The sequence below is a fragment of the Monodelphis domestica genome, chromosome 3 (genome assembly GCF_027887165.1).
Source record: "Monodelphis domestica isolate mMonDom1 chromosome 3, mMonDom1.pri, whole genome shotgun sequence".
In the NCBI taxonomy this organism is placed as follows: Eukaryota; Metazoa; Chordata; class Mammalia; order Didelphimorphia; family Didelphidae; genus Monodelphis; species Monodelphis domestica.
This window is the reverse complement of record NC_077229.1, coordinates 95,503,619-95,521,693: the sequence shown is the minus strand read 5'-3', so window position 1 is coordinate 95,521,693 and position 18,075 is coordinate 95,503,619. Positions and strand designations below refer to the sequence as shown.

The 18,075-nt window shown below is 43.1% G+C and overlaps 1 protein-coding gene across 28 annotated transcripts in view; it reads right to left on the bottom strand.

Annotated features, from left to right (window-relative positions):
• Positions 1-18,075, bottom strand: part of CACNA1A (calcium voltage-gated channel subunit alpha1 A) — a 401,231-nt gene that overhangs the window by 246,284 nt on the left and 136,872 nt on the right. For 26 of the 28 annotated variants that reach the window (XM_056822623.1, XM_056822650.1, XM_056822649.1 and 23 more), the window contains exon 4: positions 16,598-16,890. In XM_056822623.1, the coding sequence (XP_056678601.1) occupies positions 16,598-16,890 (293 nt within the window). Of the gene's footprint in view, positions 1-16,597; positions 17,198-17,435; positions 17,702-18,075 lie in introns of those variants that run through there. The other 2 variants (XM_056822638.1, XM_056822639.1) reach the window with 2 other exon arrangements.

Sequence of the window (18,075 nt, the reverse complement as noted above, 5' to 3'; positions counted from 1 at the left end):
TTGTGTCATTGTCTCCTTTGGTAGTTTGGTGAAGACTATGGACCCCTCCTCAGAATTATGGCTTTAAACGCACAAGACAAAACACATGGTATTACAAAGGAAACCAGAGGTTAATTAATATTTGAAATTTGAAATTTGAAAAATTCAAGTTCCCAAACTCCCTGAAATATATTCATGGGCCCCTTTCAGGACCATGGAACCCAGATTAATAATCCCTGAATTCTAAACATTGTATATTTCTGCAAAAATACACACACACACATACACACACACACACACCTTTCTCATCTTTTTTATTCCTGCCACATAGCCAAGAACAAACTCTTTTCATAGGATTATAGGATTTAGACATGGAAGAGCCCTGGGAAAACATCTAGTTCAAACTTCTTATTTTATAGATGAAGTCTAGAAAGAAAGGATGGGCTCAACACCACAATGTTGGTAACCAAAGGAACTAAGATTCCAATTCAGGTGTTCTGATTTCAAATCCTGGGCTCTATACTATTTTATTTGTTGTTTCATCATTTCAGTCATGTCTGACTCTTTGTGACCCCTTTGGGGGGTTTTCTTGGCAAAGATACTAGAGTAGTTTGTCATTTCCTTCTCCAGTTCATTTTATAGCAAGCAAGGTAAAGTGACTTGTCCAGGATCACACAACTACTAAATATCTAAATCCAGATTTGCACTCAGGTCTTCCTGACTCTATCCCTACTACTCTACTGTCTCTCATATACAGGTCTTCACTATTAAGGAATCAAGTTCTGGTCTCCTCCACGCCATTACTCTTCAGATCTCTACCAGTCAAATAGACAAAAAAAAAAAAGTCTACGCATGCATTCACCTCACTTTCACCTAGTCCTAAAACTCTTCTCCAACTTTCCATTTAATTTCAAATCTATCTACAAGATTTCTCAGAAGTTTCAACCCCACCAGAAAGTGAAGAAAAATGGATACTTACCTTCACTGGTCATTCTTCCTCCTTCCCTCCCCCCATATCCAGTTGTCAGTTGTTGATTCTTCTTCCATAGCACCTAACATGTATCCTCTTATTTTCACTCACATGGCCATCCTCATCTTCAGCACCTTTTTGACTGGACCATTGTAATAATCTCATCATTGCTCTCCCTGTTCCTAGGCTCACTCTTCTCCCTAACCTATCCTCCGTATGGTTGTCAAATTAATATTCCCAAGCACAGATCTGAACATGTCATTCCCTTGCTCAAGAAGCTGCACTGGCTCCTTATTTCCTCTAGAATAAAACAAAAACTCCTTTGTTTGGCATTCTAAGTTCCTCACAATATAGCTCTAGCTTACCTTCCTAGCATAACTAAATGTACCCTAGAACAAGTAGGTGGTCAGTGGATAGAGAGCTAGGCCTGGAGATGGGAAGTTCTAGGTTCAAATCTAGCCTCAGACATTTCCCAGGGGTGTGACCCTGGGCAAGTCACTTAACGGCAATTGCTTAGCTCTTATTGCTCTTTGGCGTTGGAACTGATACTTGGCATCAATCCCAAGACAGAAAGCAAAGGGTTAAAAAATAACTGCATGCAAATAACTCTTCTTCATGCATTTTATTTTTCAGGCAAACTAACCTACATGCTACATCTCCCAGGTCTGTGCCTTTGTACTGGCTTTCCTCTACACCTAGAATGCTCCACCCCCTCACATCTGCTTCACAGAATTCCTGATTCCCTTTAACAATCAGCTCAAGAACAGGCAGTGGTGTGCTGGTGTTTAACAGCTGGTTCTCCCCTGCCCCCTAAAAAAGTAACATGTGCAAAGGCCATGTGCCTCTGCTCATGTTCCTTATGGCATATTGTTGTTCACTTATTTTCAGTTATGTCCAACTTCTGTGACCCCGTTTGGGGTTTTCTTGACAAAGATGCGGGAGTGGTTTGCCATTTCCTTCTCTGGAACATTTAGCAGATGAGGAAACTGAAGCAAACAGGTTGAAATTATTTGCGCAGACTCACATCACCACTATCTAGGGACATATTGGAACTCAGGAATAATACTTAGCTCCCTTTCCTGATGCCTAAAATGTTTCATTTTACTACCCTCCCCCAATGGTTTATCTGCTGAATTCTTACCTATCTTTTAAAGACAACCCAAATGCTTTTTCTTCCAAGAAGCCTTCCCCAATCTCCCCAATTCACATTATCCTTCCCCTCTTGGATCTTGCAAAGCTCTTTGCTTGAATCTCCATGATGTTTCTCTGGATCACTTTGCACTCTAATTATCTATTTATGAGGCATATTTTCCTACTACAATGTAAACTCCAAGAGGACAACAACCATGTCTGTTATAAGCTTAACTTGCATCTTCCTCAGCACCTAACTCAGGGCTTTGCACATGGTAGACATTTCATAAATATCTGTTGATTTAAATTGAATTGAATAGCCATCATCTCACAACAGGAGAATCACTTGGCTGAGTTCTCTGCACCAATGTTTTCAGTTGGCATCCTCCAAGCCCCCAAAATCAGACTAACTGAGGACTGAGCTTTAGCCTTCCCTGAAAATGGATATCCAAGGACAGGATCAGGCAGGGTTTTTCTCTATGACCTCCAGAGGAGGAAGATATGAAGAAAAGTCATAGAGATTTCCCTGCTCTATCTCTCCTCCTCTACCCACTTCTGGTGTCCAGATGATAGAAAAAGGCAGTGAGTGAAAGAAGCTGGTCACTGCCGAGAATCCTCAAGAATCTCAGGACCAGAAGGGATCTGCTGCTACTGCTTTCCAGGAGCCAGGTATATAATGGGAGATGAAAATAATAATAATAATAATAATGAGAATTTTAAGGTTGGCAAAGCACTTTACTGGTGTGATTCCATTTGATTCTCATAATAACCTGGGAGGTAGGTGCTGCTATTATCTTCATTTTATAGATCAGGAAACTGGGGCAGATAGCAGTTAAGTGACATGACTACTTAGGATCTGAGGCAGGATCTGAAACTAGTCTTACCTCAATCCAAGCCAACGCTCTGTCCCCTATGCCATACTGCCTACCACAGGAATTTTAGGACCAAAGGAAATCTACTGTATCCTCAGAGACTGATTAGGAATTAGAATGGGATGCCATATTCTTAGGATACCATTTGGACTAAGATAGGATCACCCAGAATCTCAAGAGTTGGAAGAACTCTTGAAGAACATCTAGTCTAACACCTTTCTGAATAATAATCCTTTCTATAATAAACAAATTCAACTTCTGCCTATAGATATCCAGTGGAGGGGAACTTATTACCTCTTAAGCCAGCCCATTTTACTTCTAGGCAGTTGTAATTAGACATTTTTCCTTACCTAAATCTTCCTTTCTGCAGCTTCTAATTACCATGCCTTGTTCAACCCTTTGGGGCCAGGAAGAACAAGTCAAGTTCATTGGGAAGCTCTTCAAACAATGAAGATAGTTCTCATGCCCCTCTCCAAGTCTTCTCTTCTCCGTTAGGCATCCTCAAATCCTTCCACTATTCCTATTACATAAAGACTTTCAATGTGCGTACCACCCTAGGTCACCCTTCTCTGGAAATGTGTCTGTCTCCCCTAAAATGCAGGATCTCCTCCTGATATGGTCTAACCAGGGTAAATACGTGAGATTACCACCTCTCTTATTCTAGATATTATGTTTCATACAATTCAAGATTTTAGCTAATTTATTTGGCTACCATGTCTCACTGTTGACTTAAGTTGAATGCTGAGCCCACCAGAGGCTCTGGATCTTTCTCATATGCACTATTGTCTCCCCATACCTCCTCAAACTTATGCTGGCAAAATCAAATGCAGGTTTGACTAGCACAAAGTTGGTGCTTCACAAATGTTTGTTTCATTTCTTCTTACAAAATTTTATCATATCAGGTGCTATTTTTAAGACTTTGTTCTTAAATAATATGTACTATCCCTCCTAACTTTTCTATCATCTGACAAGTTAACAAACATGGCATCTATCCCTTCATCCAAGTCATTGATAGAAATATTAAGCAGAAAAATGCTAAGGGCAGATTCCCGGGACCCTCCACTAAAGACCTCCATGTTCTAATTGATTATTAATCCATTAATGATGGCTCATTGGGTCTCGTGATTTGATCAGTTCTGAATCCACACTTAGTACTATCATCTAGTCCACATATCTCTGTCTCTCTTTCTCTCTCTTGCTCATAAGGACACCATGAGAGCCTTTGTCAAGTGCCCTGCTGAAATCCAGGTCTACTAAGTCTGTAGCATCCCCTGATATGGCATTTTAGTTTTCTCATCACAAAAGGAAATGGGGTTAATCTGGCATGACCTCTTCTTGATGAAGTCATGCTGATTCTTTAGTGCTTATAGCTCCCCTTCTAAATGTTAACCAACTAATATCCCTTTAATAATTGGTTCTAAAAGAAATAAAACGATAATGCACATTTTTGGCCTCCTTGGACCAAAGGAAAGGGAAATAATTTGGTGTATTTGGTGGCAATGGGGCTCTCCCCAAATGACACCACACAGACCACTGGCTTCTCTCCCTGCAGCCAAGGTCAGACCTAGATGGGCATCCCAAAAGGCTACAGAGCTATAATACATACCAGGAGCAATTAGGCTGCCAAGACATGCAAGTGAGACACGATCCACAAAATGGGCCAAATACCCAGACTGAAAGACCCAGGAGGAAGAGAAAGAAAAGGAGGAGGCAGTAGCTTTCATCCCAACATTCGCTAACAGATAGAGAGTGAGAGCTCTCTAAATATAGCCTTCTATATATACAGCCTTGTATTCGTGTATATGTCTGCCGCAAGCCTGTTGATCATGTGGTATCCAAAGGTCACAAAAAAAGCTGGCTTAGACTCCTATATAAAAAGCAGTATAAATTAAACTCCAAGACACCCAGAAGTCCTAAGCCTCTGTCACCTTTTGCATCACTCAGTGAGAGAATGGCAAACATTCCAAATTGGTGTGAATGTCATCTCTGACAAGTACCCCTCCCTGATTCTTCTCTGCTCATCATAAGCATCTTCCTGAATGAAGCAGAATCACCCTCTCTTAGAGCTCCCCATGCAGGTCCAAAGGGAGTATGAATGGCAACACCATCAACTCATTTGTCTACTCCTTCTCTAGATGTCCTGAGCTATATACCAAGGGCAACCCTGGTTCAATGTTCACTCAATAAGGTTCTTTTAAATATCTTCTAGGTCCATGTTAGCAAAGATGTGGCACATATGCCACAGTAAGCCAGAGAGAGCTGCTCTGTTCCCCCTCTCCACCTTGCCTGAGAACATTTTTGCATGCCCCACCCCTCTGCCCAACAGCCCAGGGTGAGCACTTCCTCCCTCCACTCTCTGGGGTAATTGGGGGGGGGGTGGCTCACAGGTAGCTTGAAAGTGCAGTTTGGACACGTGATCTCTAAAAGGTTTGACAATGCTGTTCCAGGTCTACAGTCAGGGACACAAAACGAAAAGTCTCCTCAAGCAACATATACTATACTGAGTTAGCTTGGTGGCACAATGGATAATGGTCTGATCAAGGAATCAGGAAGACCTATGTTTAAATCCAGCCTTAGAAACTTACTAGCTAAGTGTCCTTGGGCAAGTCACTTAATTGCAATCTGCTTCAGGTTTCTCAATTGTACAAAGGGGACCATAACACCTACTGCCCAGAGTTGTTGTGAGGGTAAAATGAGGTATCTCTAAAGTACTTAGTACAGTGCCTAGAACATAGTAGGCACTTAACAAATGCTTGTTTCCTTCTTTCCCTTTTTTCCTTCCCCTGCCTTCCCCTCCCTCCCTCCCTTCCTATTGAAAGACATCTATAAAAAATATAGAAAGTAAGTGGAGGTGGGTAGGTTGTGGAAAGTACTCGCATTTGGGAGAATCAGGTTAGGATTCCAGTAGGAAGTGGCCCCAGAGCTTCATAAACCCTGAGGAAATCAAGGATTATAGATGAATACAGAACGAGGTTAGCCCTAGGACTGGAGGATTTCTTATATAAATAAGAATTGATCCTGGCCTCTTGCTTACTCAACTAAGATACACTGAAAGAACATTGACCTGGTTCCCAAAGAAGGTATGAATGCAGATGACCCAGACCTTCAAAGACCAGACAAAGAAGTCATTAAAGAGATTACCTAAAAGGTATGGGCAGCCCTAGAGAAATCTATGTCTCAGAAGGTTGCTGCAGTTATGCCAATTTAAGCTGCAGAAAAATCAGCTCCAGCTTAGTACATCTGGTACAGACCATCTCAGCAAGGAGTGGCTTTCAACTCTGGAGCTAAGCAAAGAAGTATTCACGTGGTAGAAATGCAGAAAAATCCAATGGAGTTTTCAAGATTCAAAATTAATTAGAAATTTTAGCTTGCAGAAGACTCCGTAATAAGGCTAGAGGTTAAGTACCAGGGCAGTCTTACTATGAGCTATAGAGCCTTAAAGACTAAGAAAAAACAAACCCTTCTGTGCATTTCACTATATATACACACACCTCAAAATTCCGCTATTTTTTCTTTTCTTTTCCTTATCATCATCATTTGGAATTGGAATTTCACAAGTGTAGGCAGGGATCTCCCTGGTAGAGAAACTCCCATTGTAGATAAACAACTCTTGGGCAATCTAAGTTCTCTGAAAGTTACTTGGGGGCATATTACTCAGAATCACACACCTGAAGCCTCCCTGCCTCTCCACCGTCTTCTCATACCTACTATCTCAATTCCTGCATCTATTTATTCACTATTTCATAGGGTCACAGGATTTATAGTTGGAAGGGACCTTCAGGATCATCTAGTCCAATCCCTTCTTTACATAGATGAGGAAACAGAAGCCCAAGAGACTTATTCAAAGTAGCAAGTAAGGGTTCTATCCCACATCCTTCCTCTTTTAACTCCAAATCCAATTTTGTTTTTGTTTTTATACTCTACCACAGTGGAGAAAATATCCTGGATATCCTAAATATCCTTAGAAATCCTCTTGTCGGCTGCTGTGAGCTGAAAACTGACCCTCTACTCCTTCCATCTAGGTCAACATGGCTCAAAACCTTTGACCTCTCTTCCTCCATTGAGTCACTAAGTCCTACCCACTGTTTCTTAGAAATTCCTCACATATCTGTTTCCTTCTTCTCCCTCTCCCTAGTCTAAGTCCTATCACTTCACACCAGGATTACCATACTAGCCTCCTAGTCTGTCTCCCTAACACAACAGTAATATTCCTACTATCGTACTCCCCCTCCCTATGTTATAAATGAGAACACCAAGGTTCTGTGAGTTTAAGAGACTTCCCCAAGGTATCACAACCATTCAGTGGCACATCTATACCAGGCGTATCTCTTCTTTCCATAATTATTGTTCATTTCTCTTCAAGCTGTATTCTCAACTCATCTCCACAGAATTTTCTCTATTACTCCATTGAAATCTTTTCACCCAAGAAGCTCCCTCCACCCATGGACCACTTCTCACATTGGAAGTACCCTGTATCTCTTCTGCCTCTTCCTCTCTCTGGTTGGATGGTTTCTCACCAAACTTTCATTCTAAAGAGGAGACCTAAGCCAGTCATAGTCTTCATTCCTCTCCAAGCTGCCCCCCTGAGTCCCCATAGGGCTTTCTCTACCAGGTTCCTTTATCTCCTCCCTTTTCTTAATGTGTTATCTTTGTTGTTCAATCATGTCTGACTCTGCTTTCCCCATGGCAGAGATACTGGAGTGGTCTGCCCTGCCCTCCAGTGTATCCCCATTTTATAGATGAGGAACTGAGACAAAAAGGGGTTAAGTGACTTGCCCAGGGTCACACAACTATTAAGTGTCTTTGTATTTGCTCATATTTGAACTCAGATCTTCATGACTCCAGACCTGGTCCTCTATCCACCAAGTTGCCCCAGTTGTCTTACTCCATTAGAACATAAGCTCCCTGAGGGCAGGGAGTTTTCTTTTGTTTGTGTATGGATTCTCAGAATTTAGCACAATGCTTGGCCCATAGTGAATTTAATAAATGCTTCTCATTGTTGTTTGTTATATTAAAACAAACCTGCAGTGGCTCCCCATTTCTTAAGAAATCAAATGGCTCTCACCGCCCTTCATAAATCTGTACTATTCCACATTATTTTCCACTGCTCTCCAACACAGACCTGCCACTCTAGTCAAACCAATCTCTAAGTCTGTGCCTATACTCAGATGGTTTTGCCCTCCAATAGTTTTCAGTCATGTCTGACTCTTCATGACCCCCATTTGGGGTTTTCTTGACAAAAATACTGGTGTAGTTTGCCACTTCCTTTTCCAACTAATTTTACAGATGAAGAAACTGAGGCAAACAGGGTTAAGACTTGCCACGGTCACATAGCTAGCAAGTGTCTGAGGCCAGGTTTGAATTCAGGAAGACTCATCTTTCTGACTCTAGGTCTACTACTCCATCCACTGTGATACCTAGCTGCCCAAACTCATTTCCTCCACTTATCTGAATCTTACTGTTTTAAGAAGTTCAACTCAAATTCTACCTACCTTCTTTCCAAGTGCTCCATTGCCTCCCAGCCCATGTTGATATCTCTTTTCTGGAGATGACTCTCTCATATCACCTAGCTCAGTGCTGAACACATGGCAGATGCTCCATGAAAAATCAATTGGTTACTGATTACATTCAGCATTTGAATTCCAAACTAAGATGGGGCTCACTTGGAAGGCAGGTTGTATAAGAGTATTTAGTACTTTTTTAGGAAGTTGGGACCATTAACAGTGGCCTGATACACAGGATGAGGAATGACAGGAAATGGGTCATTCTCTGGCCAAAAGGAGATTAAATAAATAGAGCCCTCTCTGCAGCCGCCCATTAAAATCTTCCAGGTACCACCTACATTCCATTGTTGTACAGTAACCCACTCATGAGCCATAATTTGAAAGCCTGCTAAAGTGGACTTTTGGATGACTCTTCCAAGTATCCAAGCCCTCCCCTCAAGAGTCCCAAATTATTTCTCCATAATGTGAGGCGAATAGCATCACCAAAAGGTCCTGCCTTTAAACCTATGCTGGGAAGGTGGAAGAGTGGGGAATGTCCTGGCTCATCTGTTACCTCAGGTGAACCCTGCTGAAGCTAGATATCCCACAGAGAACAGATTAAAATCAACACTTTGACTGCCTGTCCTCCTCTCTCCTAAAATCTCCTTTTGCTAGTCCTTCCCTCTCTCTCTCTCTCTCTCTCTTTGATACCTCCACTCTTGTTTCCTCATTCACAAAATCCACAACATGCCATAAAAATTTCATAGAGGCAAATGCAATGACAGCAGAGTCATTGGGCATCCATTATTCTTACTAAGGAAAGTAATAAAGGTCAATGAGATAATAGAATACAAAGTGTATTAATATTGGTTCTTGAAGGTCATTATCTTTGTAACTCTTACAGAGTAGGAAATGCTGGATTAATGTTGTATTTAAGATGAATCAGTTAATTTAGTCTCAAGATTGAAAAAGTATTATCAAGGCTTCATGTCCCTACTCCAGACACCGGTTCGTGTATAAATGTTCTAAGAAGATTGATAAAACATTCATACTGGCCAAAAAAAAAAAAGAAAGATGAAACACTGACAAAAGTAATGTCATTTCTTAGTTTTAGAATTTTATAAACAAATTTAGCTCACAACTCCATTTCAGAGACTGGGGGGGGTGGCACTGTAACTTGTCTAAGGGTCATTTCAGAGAGTTCAGATTGATCCCAGGAGTCCTGGGCTTCTAGACCCTGGCTGGAAACTGACTAAATACCCAAGATTCACTATGTCAAAACAGACACAGCAGCCAACTCTGAGAGAGGGAACAAAGCTCAATGCGGAAACAAACAAAAACAAGATGCCCTCAGAAATCCTGTGTCACCATATGGTATTCTCTTTCAGAAGTCCCCATAATGGCGGCTTCTAAATAGAATTCATTCAAAGAAAATACCCAGTACTCAGAGGTCAAGTTCACTTGCCCCTCTAGAAATAATCTCTCTTCCAATGCTCTGACTGAATCACTCTGACTCTTGCCTTCTCCTTCCCTCCCTGCAAAAGGGAGCATCTTTGAAAAGACAATGCTTAATGACTGTTCATGGGAATACAGAAGAAATTAAGAATGGCATATCCCCACAGACCACCTCCCCTCCTTTCCTGTCCCGTCCCCTTCTTCCCTCTCCCCTCTACTACCAGAGTGTGGGACAGCATGGACTAGGAGAAGATATATAATAGAAAAAAACTCAGATGGGCCAAAAGAAAGAAGCAGATACAATTTCTCCCACTTGGATGGCCCTGCAAGCCTGAACAGCAGCTAACAATGTCCCCGACAATCTGTGTGGCCTCCATTTTGTAAATCTCTTCTGGCTGGTGTGCTTTGAGACATCCCGAAGAGATGAATGGAGGAGGAAGAGGACGGGTAGCAGCAAGGGGATCTAAGAGGTTGGATATGAAAGGGAATGGCTTTTGTGAGTGTGTTTTCATCACTTTGGTCATCTGTGCCCCCTCAATGAAGCCACTCATTCTTCCTGAGGAGAGAAATCAGCCGAAAGGAGTTTAGGAAATAGGCCAAACGGACATGAGTTTTTCCATTCTGAAACTCCCAGAGAGAAATGAATTCCAAAACTCTATTAGAAGCGGCCCTATTAGAAGAATCTACACTCTCTCACCATTAAAAAAATTTCTTTTCTTGGCTCTTACTCACCCCCACCCCCATCAACTCCCACAAATAAATTCTCCCCCTGAATTTTTTCAAAATTCAAACAAGTTTGGAAAAAGTGACCATTGCATCACTAAGAAGCCCACTTCATTATTGTCCTTTCTTGACCTAGGAATCATAATATGTGAGCAAAAGGCCTGCATGGAATTGTTGTAGCTTCCAACTCCCATCTCTGTTGATAGGCTTGAACTAGAGGATTACTAAGTACCTTTCCAGCTTTAAGTTCTATGTCCCTAGGATTAAATAGGGGTAGGGGAAACATTTTCTTTGTATGTGTGTGGGGAAGGGGACATCAGTGTTTGGTCCCAGATGTCAAAGAGTCAAAGGCTCTAGTTGCTTTTCTTATTTTCCTCGAACTAACATGGGATCCTAGGCAAGTCACTTAACTGCCTCAGTTTCCTCATCTATCAAACGAGGTGAAGGAAATGCAAATCATTCCAATATCTTTGCTAAAAAAATCCCAAATGGTGCCACAAAACCTGACCTCAGACACTTACTAGCTGTGTGATCTTGAGCAAGTGATTAATCATGTTTGCCTCAGTTTCCTCATCTATAAAATAGGCCAGAGAAGGAAATGTCAAACTACTCCAGTACCTTCGTCAAGAAAGCTCTAAAAGGGGTCATGAAGAGTCAGCTATAGCTAAACCAACTAAGCAACAGTAACGGTGATTATAGTTTTCCTAGTGTAAGTGCAGAAGGCCCCCCTCTTTGCCAAAGGAATAACCAGGCTTGTCCAGAACCCTGTTGTCTCCTGCCCTCTGAACTCTCACCATCAGGAGTGTCTACAAAGTCATATGAACACTCCTGAAGATGGGCGCTCAAGATAAAGAAATAGAATGGAGGTACTAAATGCTGTCAGTGGGGTGAAGTGGTTCCCAAACAAGACATATGAAAAAGAACCAATGCAAGTTCTGGAAAGCCAGTTTCACGATAGAATTACAAGTACTTGGCTCTTGTGTATTTTCCAACTTTTGGCATGCCTCTCCTGCTAAACATTTTTTTTCCAATCCATATTTGGTAGAGACCAATTCATCCCCACAAACATCTGACTACCCACAATCCAGTTTCTTTACATTTGGGTCAAGGACCACAATTATTATCAGTTTTAGCAAATAATAAATTATCCATGAGCACAACATTCAAAACACTATTTAATTCACAATAGAGGCAAAACCAATTAGCCTAATGTCTGAGGAGCTCATCTACTGCACTGCATTGTTAAAAAACCTTCCATGTCTTCTCATTGCTGCTGCAAAGATACATTCTAGAATCAATTTACTCACTTTCTCTCATTTAACTAGCTAGGATCTAACCCTACCATTGCTATCACTTTAACAAGAACAAAAAAAATTCATTTTTCCCAACAGAAAAGGATAAATTAACTCACTCCTTATTACACTGCCTTCCGAATAAGTCAGTCAAGCTAACTTAGTTAAGGTGCTATATCATTCTGCATCTAATAAAAGAATTGCATCTACTTTGTACAGATCAATAATTCACTAGCAACCTGCAGGCTCCTCTCTCCTTAGAATTAAGGGTTCCCTAGGATTCCCAGCTAGATCATGAATTCTAATCCATTCTTTTTAAAAATGCATTTTATAAATCTCCGTCAATTGGGCTTAACAAACACCATGATGTCAATATGTCTGGGCTTCAAAAATTGGGAAGGGTAGGAGGATCAGTGGAAGGAGTTGTGCCTGTAAGAGCAGGCTGGAGGTGGGGGGAGAACCAGCAGGGCACAATTCCTATCTTCAAGTACTTGAGGGCCTGTCATGAAAAAGAAGGATCAGACTTGTTCTGATTGACTTCAGAGGTTGGAGCTGAGAGGAATGGGTGGAAACTGTAGAGAGATAGATTTAGAATTTAGAAAAGAAAAACTTCCTGACAGAGTTGTGCAAAAATCAAATGGGCTGCCTTAAAAGGTAGTAATGGTGGCACAGTAGATGGAGCACTGGGCTCTTGGAATCAGGAAGGCTCATCTTCCTGAATTCAATCTAGCCTCAGACACTTACTAGCTGTGTAACTCTGGGCAAGTACCTTAACCCTCTTTGCCTTAGTCTCCTCATCTGTAAAATGAGCTGGAAAAGGAAATAGCAAAGCACCCAGTATCTTTGCTAATAAAACTCCAAATTAGGGTTGTGAAGAATTAGACTTGGCTGAAACAACTGAACAACAACAAAAAAAGGTAGTAAGGTCCCCATTTCTGTTTCTAACCATTTGTGTGAAATACTGTGGTGGGGATTCCTGCCTATTTGGGTATGGATTAGACTAGGTGGTCTCTAAGCTCCTTTCCAACTCAAATGATGTGGCTACCCATGGACATAAAAGCTGGAACCACAGGTTTGTTACTGAAGGGCTCAGCTCTGTTAAAACACAGATGTCTGAACTTGCAATCCCTTCTAGGGACAAATCGCCCTGACAAGTTCATTTGGAGATCTGCTAGCATCAGCAGACCTAGAAATATGAAATGAAAGCTGCTGCTCTGGTAGGAAATTCAAAGTACACAGTAGCATGAAGGGTAGCTTCAACAGAAAGTTACCAGATGTATGTTATTTAGCTGACAGATTTCAACTCTTTGGGAGCCATCAGAGTCCAGTATGACCATATTGAAATCTATGTCAATCAACAAAGTCCTGGTATTGGATGTGGAGTATGTAGGTAGACCACTTCTAGATAAACAGAAAGCTCAGAGAAAGTGCTAATGTAAACTACGATTTTAGTGACTTTTAATTTATTTTTGTTTTCTATTTTCCATGTTGAAAGGAAAAGAGGAATTTACTTTCTTTTATAGGCTTCATGGAGGGGAGAGGGCGAATATCAAGTAGAGATCACAAAGGTGGAGAAATTTTGAGGTCAGCTTGCTCTCTTGGAAAGAGAACTGAACCTGGAGTTCAATGACTTATATTAGAATTCTGGCTTTGCCCCTGACTTCCGTGGTGTGACCTCTGTGCAAGTCACTCTATCTTTTATGACTTGAGTCTGCTCATCAGTAAAATAAGGGAGTTACTGTACCTAAAAGACAGCTAAGGACCCTTCCCAGCTCTACATCTTATGAAAATAATGATCCTTATTGAATTGGAGCTTTCTGCAAGCATTTGGTCTTAGATTTACTATCATATCTATAAAAACACACACGTTCTTTTTATTCCACATGTCAGGCAGGAACACACTTCCCAGTTGGCTCAGCCATTCTCATGAAATGATATTATGAAACAGAAGATCTAACCTAACAAGCAATGGCAGCTATCTTTGAGTGGTGAACAAATAAATACATGTTCTGTCTTGGGCCCTTAAATCTTTAAAGTTTACATATGACCTGCTCCATATTCTATGCACTAAACACACTGCAGATGATCTGACCAGGACCTAACCCTTTCCTAAAAATTATCTCAGGTCTCAGTATTTAGTCCAGGGTAATCCACTTCTGTTTGGTTGTCTGTCTGCATCGGCCCTCCACCTCAGAAGAGGACTTCTATCTTTGCCATCCATGGACAATTCGATGACACACACATTCTGCAAAGTGAGAATGCAGGAAGCCTTATTTTGAGACTACAAAGAAAGCTTCAGGATAGCTCACCGAAGCAAAAAAAAAATGGCATTCCAAATGAAGGCCTGTGCTCCAGCCTTGCATTGCCAAAATGCAATCCTTCCTTTAGGTGTGCTGTTCAACAATGATGTGAACTAGAAAATCTAGGGTAGGCAGAGGCGAGTTAAGGACACAGGAAAAAGCTCCTCATTCCTCTCATTTCCTTTAACTTCAAAACCAGACTGAAAAAGGGATCTTAAACCATTTTCTTGCCTAAAACATCACAGCACTGTGCCTGTCCCCAAAACCATCTTCCAAAAGAGGACTGCAGGAAAACCACTGTTGCATAGCACATGTTCCAAGTCTACAGATGTATCTTCTGAAATTCCACTTGTCTGCTACCCATTATTGACCTCCAGCTTCCCAGATTTGGGTAGGAAAAGCCAAACTTATCTATTATTACTGAGCATAACAGAAATCTCTGGAATGGAAAGGGATTTCCAACCATTTTAATTAGTTAATCTTCAGCCATTATGTGAGGCAATACCTTTCCCATTTAGGAGACTCTTTCTGAGGGAACAACTCCGAAGAGCTGTGTAATCATAGTGGATATTTCTCATCAATAATTTTCATAGAATTCTTATCATTAGGGATGTGTTCTCCTCCCTCTGCCCCCCCTTCCCCATGAACTCCTGATGAACTAATTAATTCTCACCACCATTGGGGTAAATTGAGTTCCTATCAAATTATTCACCCCAAAATTTCATGGCCTCCACTAAAATTTTAATACAAAAAAGTCAGCAGCTCTGTTCAGTCTTTGGCCCACCAATAACATTCTACCATTGCTAGAAGGCTCCGGGCATATGCCTCTCCCTAATGAGTGCAAAGCACTCAACTCTAGAATAAAAAGAAAAGAGGAATTAAACCCAAAGCTTTTAACCACAAACAACCACACAGACCATTTTTTATACTACGAGCATCTTGGAGGAATCTTAAATTTTATAACCCATTTTGATGGAAAATTAACCATGGTAATCCTAGCAAATTTGCTCACATGGAATCTAGGTCATGATTAGGTACCTGCTAGGAGTCTGAACAGACCCATGCAACAAATTAAAGACTAATTCCTAAATACAGTTCAATTGATGACAAACCTTCCTCAAGCCTCATTTCAAGGAAAGACAACTCCAAAGGGGTCTGATAAGCTCTGAGGTGCATTTGATGGAGGATCAATAAAGGGAAAATGTGGTCCTCAACCACTCCCCACCCCAACAAAAAATGTTTTTGCCTGCTGAAGTTGGTTTATCCAAATGGAGGGTAATTTTTCAGTTCTTTCCACCCAGTCTGCCAGGGCACCTGAAGTAGTATTTATCACAGAGGGAGGGGAGGAGGCCTTAGGAATGAGTGGCTGAGTCCAGGCAGCCTCATTTCTTTTCCCTTCTCTGTCACAATGACCCAAACTGGGTTTTCATGGGCAAGGGTGAGATGGGAAGTCAGATTTCTGCTGATGGAGGAATTCTATGTTTGCTATCTACCAAGTTGAACGATAGCAACCAATACCTCCAAGGACCATTTCAGTGAATATGTTAACTGCGCATGCAGACATACAGCAGTAATCCCTATGTACAGATACATCACTTCACAGATCTGGTCCAAGCAGCTAGGACCCTACTTTCCCATATTAATTGGGTGCAGCAAGAAGTCCTACAATTTCCATGTAAACTTCACATGGTTGCCTTTCTCCGGTCTCCTCCTACTCTACCTGTAAAGCTGCAGTTGGGTAAAGCAAGTTTGGCCCCTGTTGTCTCTCTTCCAAACCAATGAAGACCACAGAAAGTGGAGAGTTCACTTGAACTTCCTCTGGACTGGCCTACAACTGAGGAGCTTCTGGTATCTAACACTCCTAAAGGACCAGGAGCAGCAGCAGAGAAGCCACAGCACCTATCTCCCCTCTGTCTTCCCCTGCTCCCCTCTCTCAAATGCTCCAGTTCTGTCATGGCCAAATGGTTCTCTTGGACCAGCCTCAAAGCCCTAAGCGGAGCTCCCCTCTGCAATCTTAGCCCACTGGGTGGAAGAGAGCGGAATGGCCCGGCCTGCCCAGCCCTAATTTGAGTCACTAAGAGTAATCCAGTTCCCTACAGAGCAACATGGTAGCTCCAGCTTTGTGTCTGGTCTGGCAAAACCCTAACCTAACCCTCTGAAGCAGCTCTGTCTTATCACCCCCCTCGGTTCCCCTCCAACCCCAACCCTCCCGAATGGTTCTCCACTCCCCACCAGGGCCCCAACCAGGCTGACTCCCGACCCACTGCCCTAGGGCCCTATCCCTTTTAAAAACTAAGGTGGCCATGCAAGTGGTGGGGGCAGGGAGGGCAGGGCAGGGGAAGGGAGAGGAGGTGGGGAGTGGCAGGTGAGAGGGTCTTTGGCAAAGGATATGGCCATTCGGTGATCTTTTTGGCGTATTTCCTCACCACATTGTCCTCGCTGAAGAGGAAAAGAGACCGGTTGACCGTGAGGCAGTTCTGTCGGACGGGAATGGGGTTGTACAGAGCCATGGTCCGGGCTCGCTGCGCCATGGATTGCTTGTACATCCTTTGCGCCCCAGGCTGTCCTCCCTGCCGGCTGCCCCCGGCACCCCGGCCGCCTCCACCTCCCACGACTGCCCCAGCGCCTCCTCCGGCGCCTCCTCCCCCGTAGCGGGCTGGCATCTCGTCTCCGAACCGGGCCATCCTGCAAAGAGGAAAGGGCCGAGGGTTACGAGGCTGCGGCGGATGCTGCGGCGGACGCTGCTGCTGCTGCTGCTGCTAAGGCGGCTGCTGCTACTGCTACTGTTGCTGCTAAGGTTGCTGCTGCTGCTGCTGCTGCTGCTGCTGCTACTGCTGCTGCTGCTGCTACTGCGGAGCAGCTCCACATCCCATCCCATCGGGCGGCGACGGCGGCGGCGGCGGCGGCTCGGCTCCGCGGGGCGGGCGCTGTGCGGCTCAGGCAGCAGCCCGGCCAGAGCAGGGGCCAGCAGCGGCTCGGGACATCTTCCTTGCTGTTCGGGGGGAGGAGGGGCGGGCAGAGAGGTTGCGGGGGCGGGGCACGGGGGGGAAGGGGGGGCGGAGAATGAGGTGGGGGAGCAAGACAAGCAACGCAAATAATACCTGCTGAAGAAATCAAGGCAAACCCCTCTCCACCCCCACCAAAAGGTCAATTTCCCCCCGAAATGAACTGCAGGTCCCCTGATCCTTGCCGTCACACAGTTTTTAAAGAAATGCGGATCCCCCCCTTACCCCCCAACCGGGAACGCGATGCAACCTTCAATCCCTCCGATGTCCCGGTCAGGACTGCATTTTTCAAAAATGATTTCTCTCTGCAACTGAGTGCGCTTCTATCTTCTCCCGCAAAAAAATCATTTATAAAAGAAAAAAAATAAAATGTACTCTTTGCAAAGGAAAGAAAAAAACCCAACAGATAATACCCTCCCCCCAGTTCTATTTCACTTGAGCATTTGCTTCTGAGCCCTAAATAAATATATATATGAAATATATATATATATATGTAGAAAAAAATGAAACACAAAATTAAAGGGAAAGAAAAGGGGGTTGGAAAAGAGGAAAAGGTTGGGGGGTTGGAGGGGCTGGGAAGGGGGGGTGAGGGAAGATGCTCGGAAGATCGTGTTAAGCTCCTTGAAGACGCAGGGCTGTTTGCTCTTCCTGTATCCCCACCCGCGGCTGCTGCTCCTGCCCTGGTGTGTGTGCGTGTGCGCGCGCGCGAGCGCGCGTGTGTCTCAATTTGGCATCATCTCAGGGCTTGAATGCAGCAAGGAAATTCAGTAAAATCCGAACATGAAAGCGCGAGGAGTGTGTGCCATACACCATCTACTCATGACCATTGCCTGGGTACTGCAATATCTGGCATTTTTTTCCCTGC